This window comes from Falco naumanni, chromosome 10, assembly GCF_017639655.2.
Source record: "Falco naumanni isolate bFalNau1 chromosome 10, bFalNau1.pat, whole genome shotgun sequence".
NCBI lineage: Eukaryota > Metazoa > Chordata > Aves > Falconiformes > Falconidae > Falco > Falco naumanni.
In genome coordinates, this window is record NC_054063.1 from 6318930 (window position 1) to 6338570 (window position 19641).

General features: G+C 36.5%; 1 protein-coding gene across 8 annotated transcripts in view; it reads left to right on the top strand.

The window, feature by feature from the left end:
• The window catches only part of SOX6 (SRY-box transcription factor 6), a 376098-nt gene extending 357541 nt beyond the window's left edge, over positions 1 to 18557 (top strand). For 6 of the 8 annotated variants that reach the window (XM_040608288.1, XM_040608282.1, XM_040608284.1 and 3 more), the window contains 3 exons: positions 764 to 997; positions 3464 to 3680; positions 11560 to 18557. In XM_040608288.1, coding sequence (XP_040464222.1) covers positions 764 to 997; positions 3464 to 3680; positions 11560 to 11863 — 755 coding nt within the window. In that variant the 3' untranslated portion in view covers positions 11864 to 18557. The remainder of the gene's footprint in view (positions 1 to 763; positions 998 to 3463; positions 3681 to 11559) is intronic. The other 2 variants (XM_040608285.1, XM_040608286.1) reach the window with 1 other exon arrangement.
• The last annotated feature ends 1084 nt before the right edge of the window (positions 18558 to 19641 follow it).

Below are 19641 nucleotides of genomic sequence, written 5' to 3' on the forward strand. Positions count from 1 at the left end.
CTGGAAGCATCCAAAAAGCTGGTTAAGGTTAGCACGTACAAGTTGAATCGATGGTGGGTAAAGAAAAGGCACTGGGGTACATTAAAGCACAGCAGACATGGAGAAGCTGGAGTTCTGGTCTCCCATTCCGGAAGCCCCAGGATGCTGTGCATGTACCTGTTGAAGGCAGACAGTTTTATTACATAGATATGTGATCAAATGCTCCAAGACACATCTAAAATTCCAGTAAAGCAGATGTGACTTTAAAATGTTCAGCTCAAAATATAATCAGATCCATACAACTAGCAGCATGTACCTGGTGTGCTATATAATTTATTTTATTAAATGTTTGGCATGCGCTTACACTGCTTATGCAGCAAAGTAATTGTAAATTACTTGCGTGAACAGGTCTACATCAGTCTGGATTCTCAAGTGTAACTTTTATGTGAGTTTTGTTGAGCATTCAGAACATGTATGCTACGTTAAAGTCCCAAACGGAAACTTTTCAAACCTCCATACCTTAACTGGAGAAATACCAGTCTAATTTATTTCCTTACTCAGATCTTGATGCCTTCAGCTGGGTGAGACTGATCAATTACACTGAAATCACTCGATACCCTCCCTCCCTCCCTCTTTCACCATCCCCCACCCACCTCCCACCCCCAATCCGGCAGCCAAAGCAAAAGAGAACGAGGCTAAAACAAACAGAGCACTGCAAGTGCTTGCGTCATCCACATAATAATGTTTTGCATCCATGTCGTTTCTTCCTGCCCTGACATTACAGGAAGTAAAGCAATGAATGGCTCTGCAGCTAAACTACAGCAGTATTATTGTTGGCCAACAGGAGGCGCCACTGTGGCTGAAGCTCGAGTCTACCGGGATTCGCGGGGCCGAGCCAGCAGCGAACCACACATCAAACGGCCAATGAACGCTTTCATGGTCTGGGCAAAGGATGAGCGTCGAAAAATTCTCCAGGCCTTCCCTGACATGCACAACTCCAACATTAGCAAAATCCTAGGTAAGTGCAAGACCGAACAAATTGTAATTGGGACCTATCTACAGCTGAGGAAAGCTTAGAAGTCTCTGCTATAGTAGCAGCAATTGGCAGAGGCTAGTTATTTTTGAGGCGGTGGAAAGATGAGATTATTTCTATTGGTGATGTAGGCTAGTTACTTCCTTCTTGGATATGTAACTTCTCTAATTCTAGGACATATTTTGTTTGGGACATGTTCACTGGAAATGGAATTCCTGAAATGCACACAAATGAAGACTTGTGGGTTGTTTTCATTTTCATTCCCTACCTTTTCCCTTTCTGCCCCTTCCCTAATGCTTTTTATTTTCAATAGCAGAGTCTCAACACGCTTTAAAGGCTTAGCAGCATTCACAAGGATTGTTTTGTGAAATCTGCTGCAAGAGTGTATCCTGATAAAAGGTCTGACTTCAAGACCCCATTAGAAATCACTTGAACTACAAACCACCTGAATGCAAAATGGTACTTGCTAGACTAAATACTGGGAAAAATTAATAAAGTACAATAGAAAAATCAAAGGTTTATGTCAGATAGTGCAGTGTCAAAGAAAGAAACCTGGCACAGTTCAAAAGACATGTACATGCATACCTCCTTGCATGGAAAATGATGTTGATTCAGAGTGTTACAATGTTCAAAAAGCTAAGGAAGCACGAGTATTATACAATTACAGTATTGCTTAGTTAGAGAACGTGGTAGTTAATATTTAATTTTTATAGATTGGGACGATCAGGGAATATACTGTGGATTATATTTTGCCACTGTGCAAATAAATTGGCTCATTTATGAGAAATTTTGATTTGCTTTTTAAGACCCCTCCAGAGAATTAGAAACATACGTGAGAATGAGTGGTGAAATGTTAAAACCTATATTTGCTTTCTGAGCCTTTGAAGTGAAAGACAGATTCCAAATGTAACTCGTAATAAATAAAAGTAAAAATCAAGTTTCCTCTGTAATCATTTTATTGTAAACTTTGAGTTCAAATACATTCTTACCAAAGTTTGTTGCATGTTAGTTCAATCAGAGGCAGGAATACATAGAAATAAATGTTACTTTGTCAAAAAACTTCTAAAATCTTACTTAGTAGTTCTCATATTTTTGTCTACCATATAAGTAAGTTATATGAATAGCCTTTCAGTTTTGTATAAAACCTGTACTGTTTCAGTGTTGGCAGCTGTAGGGAATCTATATTATTTGTGTGCATTCTGTGAAAAAACTATTAGGAGCATAGTAACTGTATTCATTAAAATGTAAACTTCCAGCATAAATATTTCATAAGTGCCAGAAACTGAGTATTTTTTAACCATGGAATTAACCTGTCAGTATCTGCTCTGCCACAAATAACTCTATGTCCATATAATATCTGTGCAACTTTTCCAGGACAATGAGAAAAGAGACTGAAATATTAGAACTGACACAGAGTACTGCTGGCTATGGATAATATTTACACAACTTTTCCATTTGTTGATGTATGAAAAATCTTGGTAAAAGAATAGCTTCCACCCACGTTTACCACAGCTGTAATCGTTTTATTCATCTAAAAGACACCAAAAAGCTATTTTCTGCATTTTGTTATCCCCTGGAAAAAAATATCCCTTCTCTATTCAAGTGTTTAGATAGCTCCTTATAAACAATATGAGAGATCTGAATACTTTTTCCTCTTCCTGTGTACGCTGTGTTAATTTTTTAACTTTTTTATTGGTGCAGCTTTCAATGAGAGTTTACAGTACCTGAAGTGGTGTATATAATTACAATGTGCTTACTGTTGTTTTTTTTTAAATAAAAGTTTGTTAAAGGTAACTTTCTCAGTGCAGTCCTCTGCATTTATTACATCTGGCTGGAAGATAATATGCATAATAGGATTTAGAATATGGTAGGTGCCAAGTTTATATCAGAAGATTAGTAAATGTAACACAGAGACAGCAAGGGATTTCTCATAATTTTTTTGAATCTGTAAGGTTTTGATGATTTTTTCCTGTTACATAGCAAGGTATTAATATCTATTATAGGAATATATAAACCAAATCCTCATAAAACTATCAAAGAAGCATGTATCCCTAGGCAATGTGTTAAGCTTCTAACAGTAAAAGTATGGCTGTAGACCTTACTCAACCATAAGAATGTGCATGGTATTACAAAGGTATAGAATTATTCACAGATTAATGCTCATATTGTGAAAAATTGACTGTTTTGTAGACTGAGGCTGAGATTTTGAGAACTATTGATTTTAAATGCACCTATTTAACAGAGATTTACATATGTGTGGTCTGCAGCAATATCTGAACGTCAAGGTTCTTTTAAGGTGTCTCAGGTTGTGCATCCCAATATATGTGCTGGCTGACGTAAATTCAAATCAGTTTATTTAACTAACTTATTTAAAATTTGTTTATTATGGTGAGAAATGTGTAAGGCTAAGCCTGCTTTACTTGAGCACTCACTAATGTTTTGTGTTAATAGGATCTCGCTGGAAGTCCATGTCAAATCAAGAGAAACAACCTTATTACGAAGAGCAGGCACGGCTAAGTAAAATCCACCTAGAAAAGTATCCTAATTACAAATACAAACCTCGACCAAAACGTACCTGCATTGTTGATGGAAAGAAATTGCGTATTGGTGAATACAAACAACTGATGAGGTCTCGAAGACAGGAGATGAGGCAGTTTTTTACTGTAGGGTGAGTACCATTGTTGTAATTGTTTTCTAAGACAGAGCATGCTGTTGAAAACGAATAGACTTATCTGTTTAAGTCACTGACTAATGTCATTTAGAAGGTAAGGATTTGAACCTGTAAAACCTTATTAAAAACATAAGATATATCATGGAATATGGAACTATGTTTGCCACTGAATGTTGACTATGAGACTGATTGTGGAATTCTTTAAAGTCAAAAGAAGTTGTTTCCCATTAACCTGAAAGTTCTGAATCATGTCTTTTGTGAGTTATTAGTAAGCTAATCCATTTGGGGTTAGTAATGACTCCAGGGTCATTTCCTAAATTAAGACAAGAACAAAGAGGAAAACACAAAAGAGTATTCCCGTGTAGAATAAGGAGGCAGGAGAGGCAGAAAAGGGGCAGAAGCAATAGCAGTTACATTAGGAACATACGTGAATGAATAATATCATAGCATGAGGCTATTAGGAATTTTGTTATATATAGAACTGTGGAAAAAAATATTTGAAACATAGATGTTTTAGGAAGAGCCATTCAAGTAGTGCATTGAAAGACTGGGTAGATTTACAGCTCAGAGTATACGGCTCAGAAAGATCCTGGCACAGATTTTAAAACATTGTGTGTTTTTAACAGTATTTCCTCTAATCTTCAGCAGAGAAAGCAGCACTATGAAAGATCTCCAGGCTAAAGATAAAAAAAGTCCAGTGAAACAACTGCACCATAACTGATTTCTCTCTCCTGTTTTTTTATGAATTAATCTGTGATGCTCAGTGCTCTAACACAATGTTTCTGGTGGTTTACAAAGAGTCTAAAAGCTATCTCCAGTGCCAGCCTTTCCAAATTCACAATGTTCTGCTTATTTCTCTAATCACAATAGTCTCCTTTTGTTGGTACTTCACTACCAGATAATTGACCTTGACGTCGATTATGTGCCCTCATTTTTGGCTTGGGATGCAGAACTCCTGTTGCAGTCAATTATTTTGTGGTACAGCCTGCAACAATGTGGGCTCTTTCTTCAATCAGTACATAGAAGTGTTTTTGATATCTTGAAATAGCCTTCCAGTCTATAGTTTTGACATTGTTTTTTATTCTTCACTCTAAGGGAAATTGTTTACTAATAGGCTTCCATCAAAATTGTACATAGAACTCTAAACAGAAATCTGAATTTATACAGCACATCACAAATTACATTCAGATTGAGGGAATGAAACTCTAGCTTCTGTCTTCCAAAGCAGATTGACAGACTAGATCACATCTACACAAGAAACGCAAAATAAATGCCAAAACACCAGTCTGAACAATCTGAGAATTGTTTGCTAATTCAAAACAGTATTAAGCAGTAGCATTTTACACATTGGAAGTGGTGGCTAAATATGGAGCTGAATGCAGAGGATGGATTTAAGAAACTCCTAAAAGTGCCTACTTGTGTTTTTTTTTTTTTAAAAAAGTAATGCAAACTATTCAGAATTAAACTGCTGATGCAACCTAAATGTAACATCTTTCTCATATATCAAACAGTATCATTACAAATACCATGAGAATGTAATCATTTTTTTGAAAGGATTGGTTTTAATTCATATTTATGCTAAGTTCACTTCACCATGCTCTATCCATGTTGAAGAAGTTTAGAGTAAGAGTCAGTTACCTTTGTGCACGTATATAATGATGCAGTGTACCTTATCAAAACCAACAACTTTTAGTTATGCAAGTGATGAAAAAGGGGATATGAAGTCAAATGGATGCATTCAGTAATGGTGAAATGAGATCCCTGTTGCAGTTCAATACAAATTGTGGAAACACTGAGGAAACACAGGCTGTGATTTCAAACAGTTATTTCATGCTTTTCTGTGACTTCCCACCGTTGCCCCAAATTCCCTTTTTCTCCAAAGAAAAAATGAAAACAAAATTCTTGGAAGAAACAAGCAAAAAGGGTGAAAAAACCAGACTGGGACAGCTTTTTTGAACTGAAATATAAAACTTGCCATCATTTATTTCAGCAGAATAGCTTACTGAGTAATAAAAAGCAACACTTCATCCAAATCAGATTATAATTAAGTGAAACACAGTAATTGAGCCCATCAACAACTTAAACTTACTCTTCCTTGTGTTTAACCTAAATATCGCATAAAGTATCAGCTGGGAGTTTTTCTAACTGACCTTGTACACCCATCATTTTTCCACTGTTTTGATGGAACAAACAGTATAAACCATCCTTCAGAACTGTAGACGTGAGAGTTGAGATGCAGTTTCCTTTTCAGAATGAAATAGGAGACAAATGTGTATTTTGGGATTGAACATATTCTATGTTTACAGTAAATATTTCAGTGTAAGATGGGAAACAAAAGTACATAATAGACTCCAATGAAATGTGCCAAGTGCTTCATACTGGTTGAAGTCCTGCTGTTGGGTGTTTTGTTTTAAAGAACATACCAATTAAGTTGGAAATGGGTATGTCAAAATCATCAACAGAGAATAAAAAGATAAATAGGAGATGTGTGAAGACAAAGAGACCTTCAAAATAGGTGGCTAGAGGAAAGTATAAATAATAAGAAAAATTCTATTCTTTTATATTTGTGTTTGGTACTCTCTTATACCAAATATACATTTATGGCTTAATCCAGGAATGGTTTGTTCCTATCAGATCCCCTTGGGTGGGCCATTGGCTAGCATAAAATAATTCTGCTACGTGTACAGCTAGAACACCTCACCCCCAAACATACTGAGTTTTACACCTCTTGACCTTTTAAGATGCAAAAAGCTCATACTGCTTACTTCAGTGAACTGCATTCTTTGATAAACATTGGTAAGATGCACAAAAGTTGTTTAGAGAATATCAATATACAAACTAGCCATAGTTTCAGATAAAATAGAGAAATAAGCTAGTGAATGGCCAGGTTCTGTACTGATTTTTGAAGAAAAGTTTCCAAAGAATTGAATGAGAGTGAAGAATTCTTGGAATAAATTGGGCAGGAAATTCATGTTTTGAGATGTTATGTATGTGATAGCCCAGCACAAAAATCCAGGAACTGGGAAGTATTTTAAAAAACAAAGTGGAACTTAAAAATGTGCGTCGGCCTTCTATTGCATCCCTACATGAATTAATTTTGTTCCAAATGAAGCAGATAATATACAGAAATAATTTGTGTTTAATGCAGAATATATTAAAAATTCTGGTTTTAATCTAATGGAAGCTGAATCTGGAGCCAGCTATGTCTTTAAAATAATTGAGTTCTTTTTAATAACAAAATTATTAATGGGAAGTTTTGAGTGATAACTTCAGTGTAAGTTAATCCCTGAACAGACTTCAAGTGATTTACAATTTATCTTCAATAGTACTTTTTTTGTAATGCATAAGTAAATGTGAACAAATGGATCATATATAAACCATAAATTCAGACATTTTAAGTTAAGAGTCTGCCTTTTGTTGCCTTGTCTTACAAAAATAATACAATTCTCAGTCATTTTTGCAGTCTAATACACTCAAAATACAAGTAAGTATATGATATATATGTTTCTCTGCAAAATGATGTAAGCAGTAACTTTTTTGTGTTTCACCAGTGTAAGATGTTTAGAATAAAGCCTTTATAGTGTTTATAACTACTGTACACACATATCCTGAATGTTGCTAGACTACAGTTTTGAATAAGGCAATAAGGCTGTAATATTATACTCCTGTAGCTTGAACGTAAAGTAAGTACACAATGGGTGCTTTTGTGAGATTTACTGTTATTTCATTCCTTATGGGAATGTAAGTTTCAGGGGTGTGTAGCATGTAAGCATTTTCCTTAATGCAATTGATTTTGTTTCAGTCATTTAAAGAGCTGTCAGAAAATAGTTGGGAAGGGATCAGAAAACAATGGTAATTTGCCAATTTAAATGTTTAGCTAGTTTTGCAAAAGTGGAACACTCTCCAGGAAAGTCCTAAGAATATTAATGCCACAAACTTGTGAGCAGGTCAATTGATCAAAGAATTGTCATGTTACCTCTTTCTTTTATATTGACCTAACTGCTTTGGGCCAAATCTGTGGCCCCAGACTGGACAGACACGTTAGCAATGTTGGCAGAGCAGAGGGACAAGTGACCTGTAGTAACTAGCCACATAAGGGTTTCTTTGGCAAAGAGGAGATGGTGGAGACAGGAGTGGTTTGAAGCCAGGGTACGTAGCCGTGCGACACCATTCCTCACAAATCTTAAGAGATAGGAAGATTAATGTTGGGTCCTGGAAATCTTAACCAGGCAGAAAACATCCTTGCTCTAACCATGTGCAGCTGAGCTGAATTATAACCTGTAGCTTGCAGTAAATCACGTTTTTATCTCCTCAATCCAAAGTCCTATGACAGCCAAACTCTAGCTAGATAGAAGGATTAAAAATGTGGAATTTAATGTTATAAAAAATACCATTAACATGAATGCCTTGAAGAACTACAAATAAAAGGAAACATAATGGCCAGAGCCATAGGTTAGAAACTCTAACTCTTCCTTTCAGGGAGAGCGGTTAGCATTTAAAGAAATGCTCTGATTTCTTCTCCCTTCCCCACCCTGTAAAATTTAATTAGTTAGATAATGATAACACTCATCTCCAGTAATGTATGCCATCCATATAGTTTGTGATATCTTAAAATAAGGCTTTCTGGGGTGTAATGCAGCCACTTGAGCAGAATTTACAGCGACAACCTGATGAGCTCTAAACAACAGGGCTCAAGTGAGAGGCAGGTATCCAGTTACTAGGGGGGTGTGGGTGCCCATGTTTAAGTGCTAGAAAAATTTTGCTACCAAACAAGTAGCAGTTTGAGACCCTTCCCATTTAAGTGGCACAGCTACCACATGTTTACAGCTCCACAGTGAAATACAGGTAATTTAAAGCTCACAGTTATTACCCACCCAACAATTACCCACCCAACAGCAGGTATGCACACCTAACACATAAAAAAAGAACAGCATTTATGAATGACAAATTCTGTAAGCCTTTAAGTTTCCTGCTACACTGGTCAAGTTATTTACCAGTTAGATTCACTCTATAGTTTGCCACATATTTGGTGCATTCTCTAGTAAAAGGTATCTCTGTAAATTCTGCTTCGTTATGCTCAGATGACCTTCTCCCTTTATACTTTGAAATGGGTGGTACTTGGACAAATGTACCCTGGCCCATTGAAGTATGGGTATGCAAAAGGGTTTTGCTGACTTGATAAGCATTAGAAAGAATATCTGAATTTGTTAACCTAGGCCTGTCCTTTAGGACTTAACACTGACAACCATCATTTTATCAAGATACCTCACAGCCTTGTCCTAAACAGATTAGTTCCCCTTCTTATAAAAAGAAAGCAGATCTTTTTCCCCTGCTTATAAAAAGGCAGTTTGCTTCTAAAAAAATGAAAACCCTTTTTGGGGGTAGGGGTATATATTAGGGTTCTGATCCTTAGCATCATCTATAACACAATAGCAGCTTGCAATCATTCTTTGAGTATATTCTACAACTGTCATTAGAAGAGTTGTAAAAACAACTTTTCTCAAAATGTGGCATTAATATTGTGGTGTTCTTTGATGAACTATTGCGGATGCTTTGTTTTGGGAATTTATTTATTCAAAAATATCAGAAAAAAATTAGTACCAGCAGTTGTCTCCTGGGCAGATTAGAGAGAATTAAGTGTGTATGGCCTGGTGACAACTATATAGAATTTTGCTGTGACCGTGTGTGGGTTTCTTTTTCCTTTGTTTTGTGGAAACAGTCATTGATGTGAACACGTTCTGCGTCCAAAAGCTGTGCAGGAGATACGTGTGGGTTTTTAACAGTAACAGTTTATACTAATCCTAAAACAGAAATGTTCCCATGTGAAGTAGGTGTTCAATTTTATGGATAAAGTATTTAAAGATGTTTGCAGAAAATCACTTGCAAGCAAATACATTGGCTGAAAATTGTTTTCACAGAACATTTATCAGACCATTTTAAAAGTGAAAATTTAGTGAAAAATCCCTAGCTGTTTGTAAATCATCTGCAAATCATCATTTGCAAACAGGAGTATAACGACTGTGTCAAATGAATTACCGCAATGGTTTTGCTCACTGCTAGCCAGGTGTAGCATACTTGTACAACAGATGTTTGAATTTCTCAAGCTGTGCAGAGGCTTTAAGAGTCAGGCTAGCAGTAACAACAATGACAGTACTACATGCTATTTTAATACTGTCTTATACACAGTGTTCATTATTTGATTGTATTGGTTCCCAAACTTGAAGGACTTTGGTTTCGCAGTAACTCTGTAGTGTGATATTTATCAATATCAGAGTCTGATCAATGAACAATAAAGACTCAACATTTAGGGTTTTGTAAACAAGCTTTACAGTATTTTACATATTGATTTAGCCAATGATTAAGGATTTGTGAGAGACTGGTTCATGGAATGTGCTTTTGAATTTCAGTATAGAATGACACAGTGGTCACGCAGTTATAGATTCGTTAGACTATTCAAACACACCTGACACTGGTTCTCCTGCTAAAATTATATAATCTCTAATACTTGGTCAATATTGCTGTAAAGAAGGTTGGGAATACATGATTCTTTAAATAGATAATGCAAATAGGCATGTATGTTCAATAACTAGTAAATACTAAACCAGCATCTTCCAGGGCACTTAGGTATTTCTGGTACTGGAGTATATTCATTCAGTGTTACATCTGAAGTACAGTGGAGATTCTCTTCCTTCAGAATAGGTACACCCATTCTTTTTCTCTTAGCTTTACTAAAGGTAATGGTCCAGAAAAAATATAAGAGTATTTCTGTGAGTATTTTAGTATAGTAAGTATGTTATTAGTTAACTAACCCAAATGTAAGAAGTAGATTTAATTAATTTGTAGCCATTAAGGGCTTGACCATGGAATGGCTTCAGCAACCTGATCTTTACTCAGCAAAGCATTTTAATATACATACATCACTTAAGAAAAGATGCTGTATCACTTAGTACAACTATGTACATTCCTACAGCAAAGCTCGAGTTGAATTTCTTGACTGGCATTGATATAAGCCTATTAGAACTGAAGTGTGGTACTGCTCCAAAATGCTTAAAATCACACACTCATGAAAAAGCAACATTACACGGTGCAAAGCTGGGTATCAGAAAGTAAGATGTGTCAAAAATAGAGGCAGTGCACCCTTAATTGAGTCTTCTCATGTATTTGCATTGTCAGAATAAATCAGATCTGATATTGGGCCCTCAGGAGGATGTCTTAATTTCTGTAGACTGCCCATTACCATAGGAAAAAAAAGAACATTTGTTCTTTTTTTAAAGTACTTTGCTTCAAAAACTCAGTCTTACACATTAAATCCTGAAGAACAAATGGCATTCTGATCATGGATGTAAATAAAAATCAAAAGCTAGCAATAAAGTATTGAAAGTATTTCTAAGTGATGCAGGAGTCTACCTAGCACTTATATAGTAAATTACATACTTATGGTTAGACAATGTTCTTTAGTCAACTGTCTGCCATTTTAGGTGCCTACAGGTAATCTTGAAGCCCCTTCATTAACAGAAGGTCTTGTCAGGAGTTTGGAGGATTTAGATTTTGGATACATGATGTTTACAGTAGCAGTTAGACATGAGACAGGTGCCTGCAGCCTTTTGATGATCTCTGTCCAAGTGCTCATTTGCAGTATGATTTAAATAAAGACATAAAAGAATCGATGCCTGGTAGTTAATAAACAGTTTACTCTGCCGTTGTCCTTGAGAGGAGTTAAGATGAACCAATACCATAGAGGACCGGCCTGTGAACCCCAGAGGAATGCATGCAGCCTTTCTAGGAAACCACCCAATTCTCTTTCATTTGGACTTGCAGTAAGTCTCCCTTCCTCCGAGCACAGGAAATCACGTTCCCCTCTTGTTTTTCCTTCCAGACAACAGCCTCAAATTCCAATCACCACGGGAACAGGGGTTGTCTATCCTGGTGCTATTACCATGGCGACTACCACACCATCACCTCAGATGACATCAGATTGCTCGAGCACCTCTGCCAGCCCTGAGCCCAGCATCCCCGTCATTCAGAGCACTTATGGTATGAAGACGGACAGCGGAAGCCTTGCTGGAAATGAAATGATAAATGGAGAGGATGAAATAGAAATGTACGAGGACTATGAGGATGATCCCAAATCAGACTATAGTAGTGAAAATGAAGCCCATGAGGCAGTCAGTGCCAACTGAGGAGTGTTCACAGAATTAAAGTACTCGGACTCATTTGGGTTTTTTTGGGTTTTTTTTGAACAAAAGTTCTTAAAGAGCCTGCATGCATGTGTGGCTCCTACAGTTACATCAGCAGAATGGTCTTAAATGTTTCTTAATGTGTGAGACAGATTGTTTCCCTAATTTTTCATGAACTTGGGTTTTTTGTTTTTGGTTTTTTTTTAATTTAGATGAAGACGTATATTAAATATCAGACATCAGGACTTGAAAACTTATATGAATCAATAGCTGTCTTACAAGTCTTACCTTTTGTCTTTTTCCGTTTGGATGCTGATAAAGGTTTAAGTTACTGTTTTAGATGGGGGTTATACATTCTCACTCAGGTATGCTGTGCCAGCCTACAGGTTGTGAATGTGTTTTTATTCTGGATTATTTTAGAAAACAAAACCTGCAGATTTCATATTGTGAAACAGAACAAGTCCACAAGTGTGCACATCTGTGCATCATAGCTCGTCTTTAAAAAATAGTCTCTGAATTCCATTTTTTTCCATATGTATAGCTGAACTTCTGATGTGCCAAACTTTTCATAACTTTTGAATCTTAACATTTTAAAAAAAAAAGTCTTAAAGGAGACACTGTAAAGTCTTAGACAATCCTTTGGCATCTTAAAACAATTATATATAAAACCTAATTTTTCCAGAATATGGTAAAGTACTCAGGAATCTGGAGACAGGATATTCTTAAGTAGTGAACATGGTTGCCATAGTGCATGTGCCCAATTGCTTTTGCCTCTTGATGTGCCATTAGTGTGAAATTTTAAGTAAGCACAAAAGAGCGATCACCAGCTATGGACGGGCCTGTCTTAGCAGTGTGAGGCCACCTGATTACATTCTCTACCCCTTTGCTTTTAACCCTTGCATTCAGTCTTAACACAATTTCTCTTAAATAATTTATTCATTCCAGAATGTCAAGGGTCCAAATACTTAATATTTATTTTTAAAAGTACTGTTGGTGGCATTACACTTACAATTCCTTATTGATATTTTAAAGAGCCCCTTCTTCCTCCTCCCCTAAATTACACAAGTATATGAAAATAAAAGTGCACCTGCTACTAAAATGAACGTGACATTTATGAGTGAGAAATTCAGTTGTTCCTGTAACACTGTATGTTCAAGGAGCACTTGGAAACAATGTAATGCAAAATAAAGTGAGTACTTTTATATGTACATACAATAGAGATATTCCTAAAAAATTGTGTTGATGGTTACAAACCTCTATACTTAGACAGCAAAGGCAGATGCAAAATCCAAACTGCACGTAGAGTCCACCATGATGAATTTTTAGGGCCTGTAGAATCCTGCAGTGAATCATGGCTCCATCCATCATGTTCCTGTTGTCACCTGAAGGAACTGTTTGTTACCTTAAGTATTTATGCAGTGATTTATATGTGAGACTCGTAGTGGGGGAGGGAAGGCCACAAAACAATCTGATTTGCAAAGCTGGGAAAATGGTGCATCAAAAATATTTCTTGACCATTAGTCGTGTGGGAATGTGAACCAGATCTTGATGAACGATTGCCAAGTGCTTTGGGATCTTTGGATGTAAGGTGCTATAGAAACTAAAATTTTCATTTGTGTTACTGCTAGAAACAAAGCCTACAAAAAACAAAAAAAAAGCTAGAAACAAAGAAACAATTGCTACAGAAAATTCTGGGAAGTATACATGAGAAAGATACTCAAAGATTGCAAATTTATTAAATTTCAGAGACAGAAAAGAAATGGCATTTATTTTTTTCCCTTGCACTCCACTCCTGTTCACAAATACATCACTGTGTATGTATGCAGATCCAATGGGCCTGATGAATACATGTGCTGAAGCTCAACTCCCTCAGCTTTTATTTTGAATTGGATATGTTCAGTACATCGGTGACAAATTCAGACTCAGGCTGAGAGGTATGAGTGGGCCTAGAGCAGCTCCTCCTGAAGTCTGTGGGAATCTTCCCACAGAGCTGAATGGGCTTTGTTTAGGGCCCAGGCAATGCGAGAAGTACAGTGTTAATGCTGGCTGTCCTCGTGCCATCATCCCATCTTGCAGAAATTCGTGTGAGCTGCAATGACGAGATGCTGCACCGGGAGTAGTCGTTTTCCTTATAGCCCCACTAACACCTGTTTGAGCAGAGGCAGCCATTGTCGCCACTGTAGGAATCACGTTCAAGTGTGCGAGAACAACCCCCAGAACAAAGAAGATTGTTCAGTTTACAGGACAATTTATAAAGATAATGGCATAGAAACACAATGGTCAAATTTCTCTGACCATCTTGTAATTTGGAACAAAATGCTATATTTTTAATATTTATTTAAATGTGTTCTGAGTCCATGTCTAATAAGCAATAAACTGGTCTAGCCAAGACTTTAAAGGCATATGCTGTGTCGTTAGCTGGTGAGCGCCCTCTTTAAGCTGGCTAAGGTACTGATAGAAAGTGGGTTTTGTTCTTATAATTGCTTGGGAATTTAAAATGTTTTTAATACATTCAGCTCAGTTTGGGGGGAGGATACCATTGTTTCCTAAAAAAAGTGACTATTTATTAATGTCTTACATAATTCTCCAGTTAGAAGTTTCTCTCCCTCCCCCCATGTCACTTTCTTTCTCTCTTGCTCTCTTTTTTTCTGGTTTTGTTGCATAGGTAGAATGCTGTATTGCTAGCATTGTATTTTATGTAATTATTTTTTTGCACAAAGGCAAACATTTAGATTAGTTGGTTAATTTTTTTAAATTTTATGACCATGCCAAAATAATATTCTGCAGGCTTGTGGAGAACAAAGGACTGTTCTTTAGGACTGAAACTTGATTTTGCTTGTAGTACAAAAAAACACACACTCACAGATGTTGTTTCGTAAGTGTTATAAGCACTGGATATAAATGGTATTTTTTATCACTTCTGACTAATGTGAAACTGTTGTACGAAAACTACATGAACAAAAGTCATCTGTTTCGACTCGTGTGGGCCTGCCTCACAGTTGCCGGATTTGAGTCATTTTTATGTCTTGTTATTTCATTTATTTATGCAAAATACATGTATGTATGAACACTTTGTTTTAGCTCCAGCCCTGCCTCAGTGCTGATGCTCTGTACATTAAAGCCACATTCTTGAAAATGATTGGCTGTTCAGGAATCGCCAGCTGGTAAAAATTGCATTTATTGGCTGGGGGAGTGGGAGGAACATGTTCAAATCTGAATTGTGCCTATGAGCATTTTATTGTATTTATTAGCCGACATTGGCTCTAAAATGTCAGTAGAAATCAAGGAAGGACAATCATAAGGATAAAAAACAACATTTTTACTCTATTAATCGGAGCTCAAAACAAAGTTTTTGATGAATTTACCATCTCATTTTAGATTTTTTTTAAATTGTGTAAATATAACATAGGAAATAGAATTTTATTTTTTGTTCATGGATACTTAGTGAAGTATAAGTTATGTATTTACTTTTGTTCTATATCAGTGTATGTTGGTCCATATTAAATGCTGACAAGTCACTGTACCTCATGTAGATGCTGAATTTACACCCGCAGTGTGAGCGCAGTATTGTGGACCTGTAGCTGGGACAGCAAGATGCCTCACTTGTGCTCTCACTGATTTTTAATAGCATATTCCACAAACACAGAATACTTTCTTCTTTTTTAGAAAGTTGATACATTAAACATACCAAATTTCTGATACATTTGGTAGGAAACACAGTCTTCTGAATCCAAGTAAAACTGATGAAACATTTTACTTCTTAACAAGAACTGCATTTGGAAGACAAAAGCATATCCCTGGAAAGATTATCATGACTAAGATGGCCCTTGCAATGCAGTCAAGATTATGATATCAAACCTTTATTTTCTACGTTCATTAAATCATGTTATTGTCATATTAGGCTATAATACCAAGGGAAATTGTTCACACAATACACAAAGAGGACTTGTGGAATTGCTTTTTAAGCGTTGTGCTTGAGCCCCCCTTAATAACTCTGACTGAAAAAAATAACAACTCCATTCAGGTAATGCACAAATATAGTAATACTATTTTCTCTGTGAACAGTTTATTTAATTAACAGATACAATATATTTTCTTTTTGGAAAAATATAAAATACTTATTTTCAAGAGAAGAACACTCCTGAAACAGTCTGATACCAGCTAGAATAGTTCACTTCATATTTCATAAAAATGGAAGAAAAAAGTCTTAATGGAAACAGAACTACTTTCCAGGGTTCAGGTTTACATGGAGAAATTGCTCTGATGAAGTGGCCTGATTCTGCTCTGCCTGTATGTTTGGGTATCACCATCTAGCTTGTGAAAACGCCTGCTGAGAATACATGGAATTGCAACGTGCTCCTAAATCAGTGTACTTAGGTGCAGCATGAGGCAGGGGGTGGGCAAAGATGGGATTGTTCCGGGATGGGAATGCGAATCAAACAGCAGCATTAGTCACAATAACTATGATACCCTGTGCAAAGAGTACAGCAGTTGGCTGTGGGCAGTTCCTGCTTTTGAGTACAAACACAACCACCTCCCAATGAAACCTAAAACAGTCCTCTCTCTGGGTTGGCTTTCTGGTTTTGGTTCTTGGCCCTATCAAAGGCACGGCATTTCAGAATCATTTCCTAGCAATACTTGCTACAAGATTAACACCCCCATTCTCCCCCAGCAAAACACTTATTTACCTGCTTAATTTTAAGCACGTTAGTACTTCCATGGCAGTCATGAGGACCAGTAAAGCGTTGGTGTTAAGCGGGGCAAATTTTGCTGAGCCAGGGCCACAGTGTGAACAACTGCACTGGAGATGCAGCCAGCAGAATGTATGATAGAGTTCTTCATGTTTTTATGAGAAGTTAAAGAATGGGCTTGGACCCTTGGTATTTTGCATGCTTTTTTAAGATTCAAGTTGGCACTTAAGCATGTTCTTTTAAAAGAATAATACTATATGACCTCATTTGATCTTTTACAAAACACTCTTTTTCCTTTAAAAAAAACTTCCCCCAAACCTTTTTTTTTTTTTTTTTGTATAACCCATTAATATTTGTGATTCTTCTCAGATCAAACTACATTTTTGATATACTGTAATGTCCTGCTACAGAAGGGAAAAAATGTATATGCAAATAGATTTCATTTTAATCCATCGCCCTTTTTAACTACCGGTTTGTTGGAAATGGTGACAAAGAAGTATTCTGAGATTTCACACACTGGGTAAAAAGGGGTGGGGGGTGGGGTGAGCTGGGCTAAAGGAAAACTTATCAAATTGGTATTTATGGCAATATGAAAGCTATAAAGCAACTTAGTGACATGGCTTGCTTTGTAATTTCCGCTTTCTAAAAACCACAAGTGAGGTCCTTGGTGCTCTTGGAGTATGGGGAATGTGCAAATATTTAACTGTTTGTATGCTGCACATTGCAGACCTGCTAGTGTGCATTCTCCGTTTGTCTTCCTTTGTCATTTGTGTTTTGCTTTTTAGAAAGCAATGTTTTTTTTCTTGTACCCTTCTTCAGCTTGTAGCAAACTAGAATGCTTAGCATTTATGTTCGTTCATTATTGTATTTCCCATGTAAAAATTTTTTTATTACATTAAGACAAGCTTATAAGCTGTTACTACATAACTTATCTTACTGTAACTCTTATTTCCTGACATTGTAATTTGTTTGTGATGTATATTGTGAGATTGTACTCTATGTTAATTTAATCAGCACAATTCACTGACATGCTGGACTGACATGCTAGCTGCTGTTTCAAATTGTAAAGTTTGTGTAGAGCTGTTGGGACAACTGAGACTCCTTGTCAAGGTACTATGCTTTGATTCCTATAGCAACACTGTGGGTGCAGCTCTTAATGCGAGGGCTGCTCGTTGGACACCCACTGGCTAACTTAATGGGCAGGTTTTCTTTGTAGAAATTCTATATACAATGCAGGTACCTACCTGGGCCCGTGGCCGGTAATGATTTGGGCGTTTAGAGGAAAAACTAGTGTCTATTGCTGCTTTGAATATGTTTTAAAGTCTGAAAATGTAAATAGTTTATCAAAAAAATCTTGTACAGTCCAGTGTAAAGTTTTTAAATGAACTTAAAGGTTGCCATCACATCTCACACTCTCCTCTTGATACAGTAAAAAAAAAAAAAAAAAAAAAAAAAAAAAAAAAGAAAAAAGTTTGCTAAGGATACTGATTTAATAAAAAAATCTGTTCTCAGTTTAAAAAAGAGAATAGTTATTCTTAGCTCTGCTTCATTGCATAAACAGACTTCTTGGATTATGTTGTGCAGTATTGACGTGAGGTAAATTAAATATTAAATAATCTTTCAGTGGTACTTTTAAGAGTCTTCTCCTCCTCTGCCTCAGTTATTAATGGAAAAGACAAAATTGAAAGACACTGTCCATATACAGTATGTTCTGGTGTATGTTGGCACCTTACCTACATGTTTTGGGTGGGGGGGATTTTTAAATTTTTTTTTTTTTTTTTTTTTTTTTTGCACAAGGTGCTTTCCTGATATGTTAAACATGTCATCCTTGGGTGATACAGTATATGCCATGATAGGGGTTTAGACCCCTCAGGGGAGTGTCTATAAGACTGCCTATTTATGCTCATTTACCTCAAGACTGTCCTCTCTACCCTTAATCTATTCACCATCACTCCATCTTTTGTACTGCTGTTGACACTTACAAATTAAAGATAAATTTTGTTTTATGAGATGTGTGTGTGACTTCTTCTATGCATCCCTTATTACTTCTTTAAAGTTGGCATTAAAGATTGGCCATGATGGGTTGATGGACAGCAAAATGCAACTAGGCATGCTCAGCTGGCCTCCTTTAATTTTAACAACTGAATCTTCCAGCTTTTAGGTTTTCCCCATGCCTTTCCATACTACAAAGACATTTATCAGCTCTGAAATCCATTAACCCACACGCTGTACAAGACATGCATGATAACCGACCTAATTTGACAGTATTCACTGGGCACCATCACTTTTGTAAGCAGGAAGTGCTGTTGGTAGCAACATAACCTCTGAAGGCTTTTTATTGAGTAGAAACAAGACAAAAAGTTTCTCGTGTTTCTTCTTCCTTTGCCTTCCCCTTTTCCGCTGCATATAACATTAAACAAACTAACCAAAGTTGACAACAACAAAACCTATAGTTGCCATATTGCCATGTCTGTAAACTGCTGCCATTTGTGTATTATGATTGGCTTTTGACTTAGCAGTTAGTCACCGTTCTCATAGGAAAAGAGGAAGTTACATGGAGGTGTGCTGTGCTGTACAGACATGTAACAGAACATGTTGATTGTGCATTACAGCAGATTGCAGCCTAGTTTCAGTTATTGCACAAACCACCCTGAAACACCTAAGTAGGAAAGAATCCTTACTTCCCTGGAGAGAGCACCATCCATGAAATTATTAAAAATTATATACTGCATTATGAATGTATGTGATGAAATACTTCAAGTTCAAAAATGGATGTAATGAAGTCACTGACCAACAAGTTATAACAGATAAATGCATAAATACTGACTTGTGCCATTTAAGCTTTGGTTTCTGGTAAGCAATCAACTAGTCACTCAAACTGACACACTAAAGCAGTCTTGAGGAGAAGGCAGCAAAAAACTTGTATTTCTGCTACTGAATTCACAACAATTTGACAAAATGTTGCAATGGCCATACCATAATTTTGCAAAACAGAATTAGGCACTAGATTGCAGCCAGTCTGGCTTAAGCTACTAGGGCCAAAGGCACCTGGAGATGAAGCACCATGTCATTGGGCTTGAATTTAGCTTT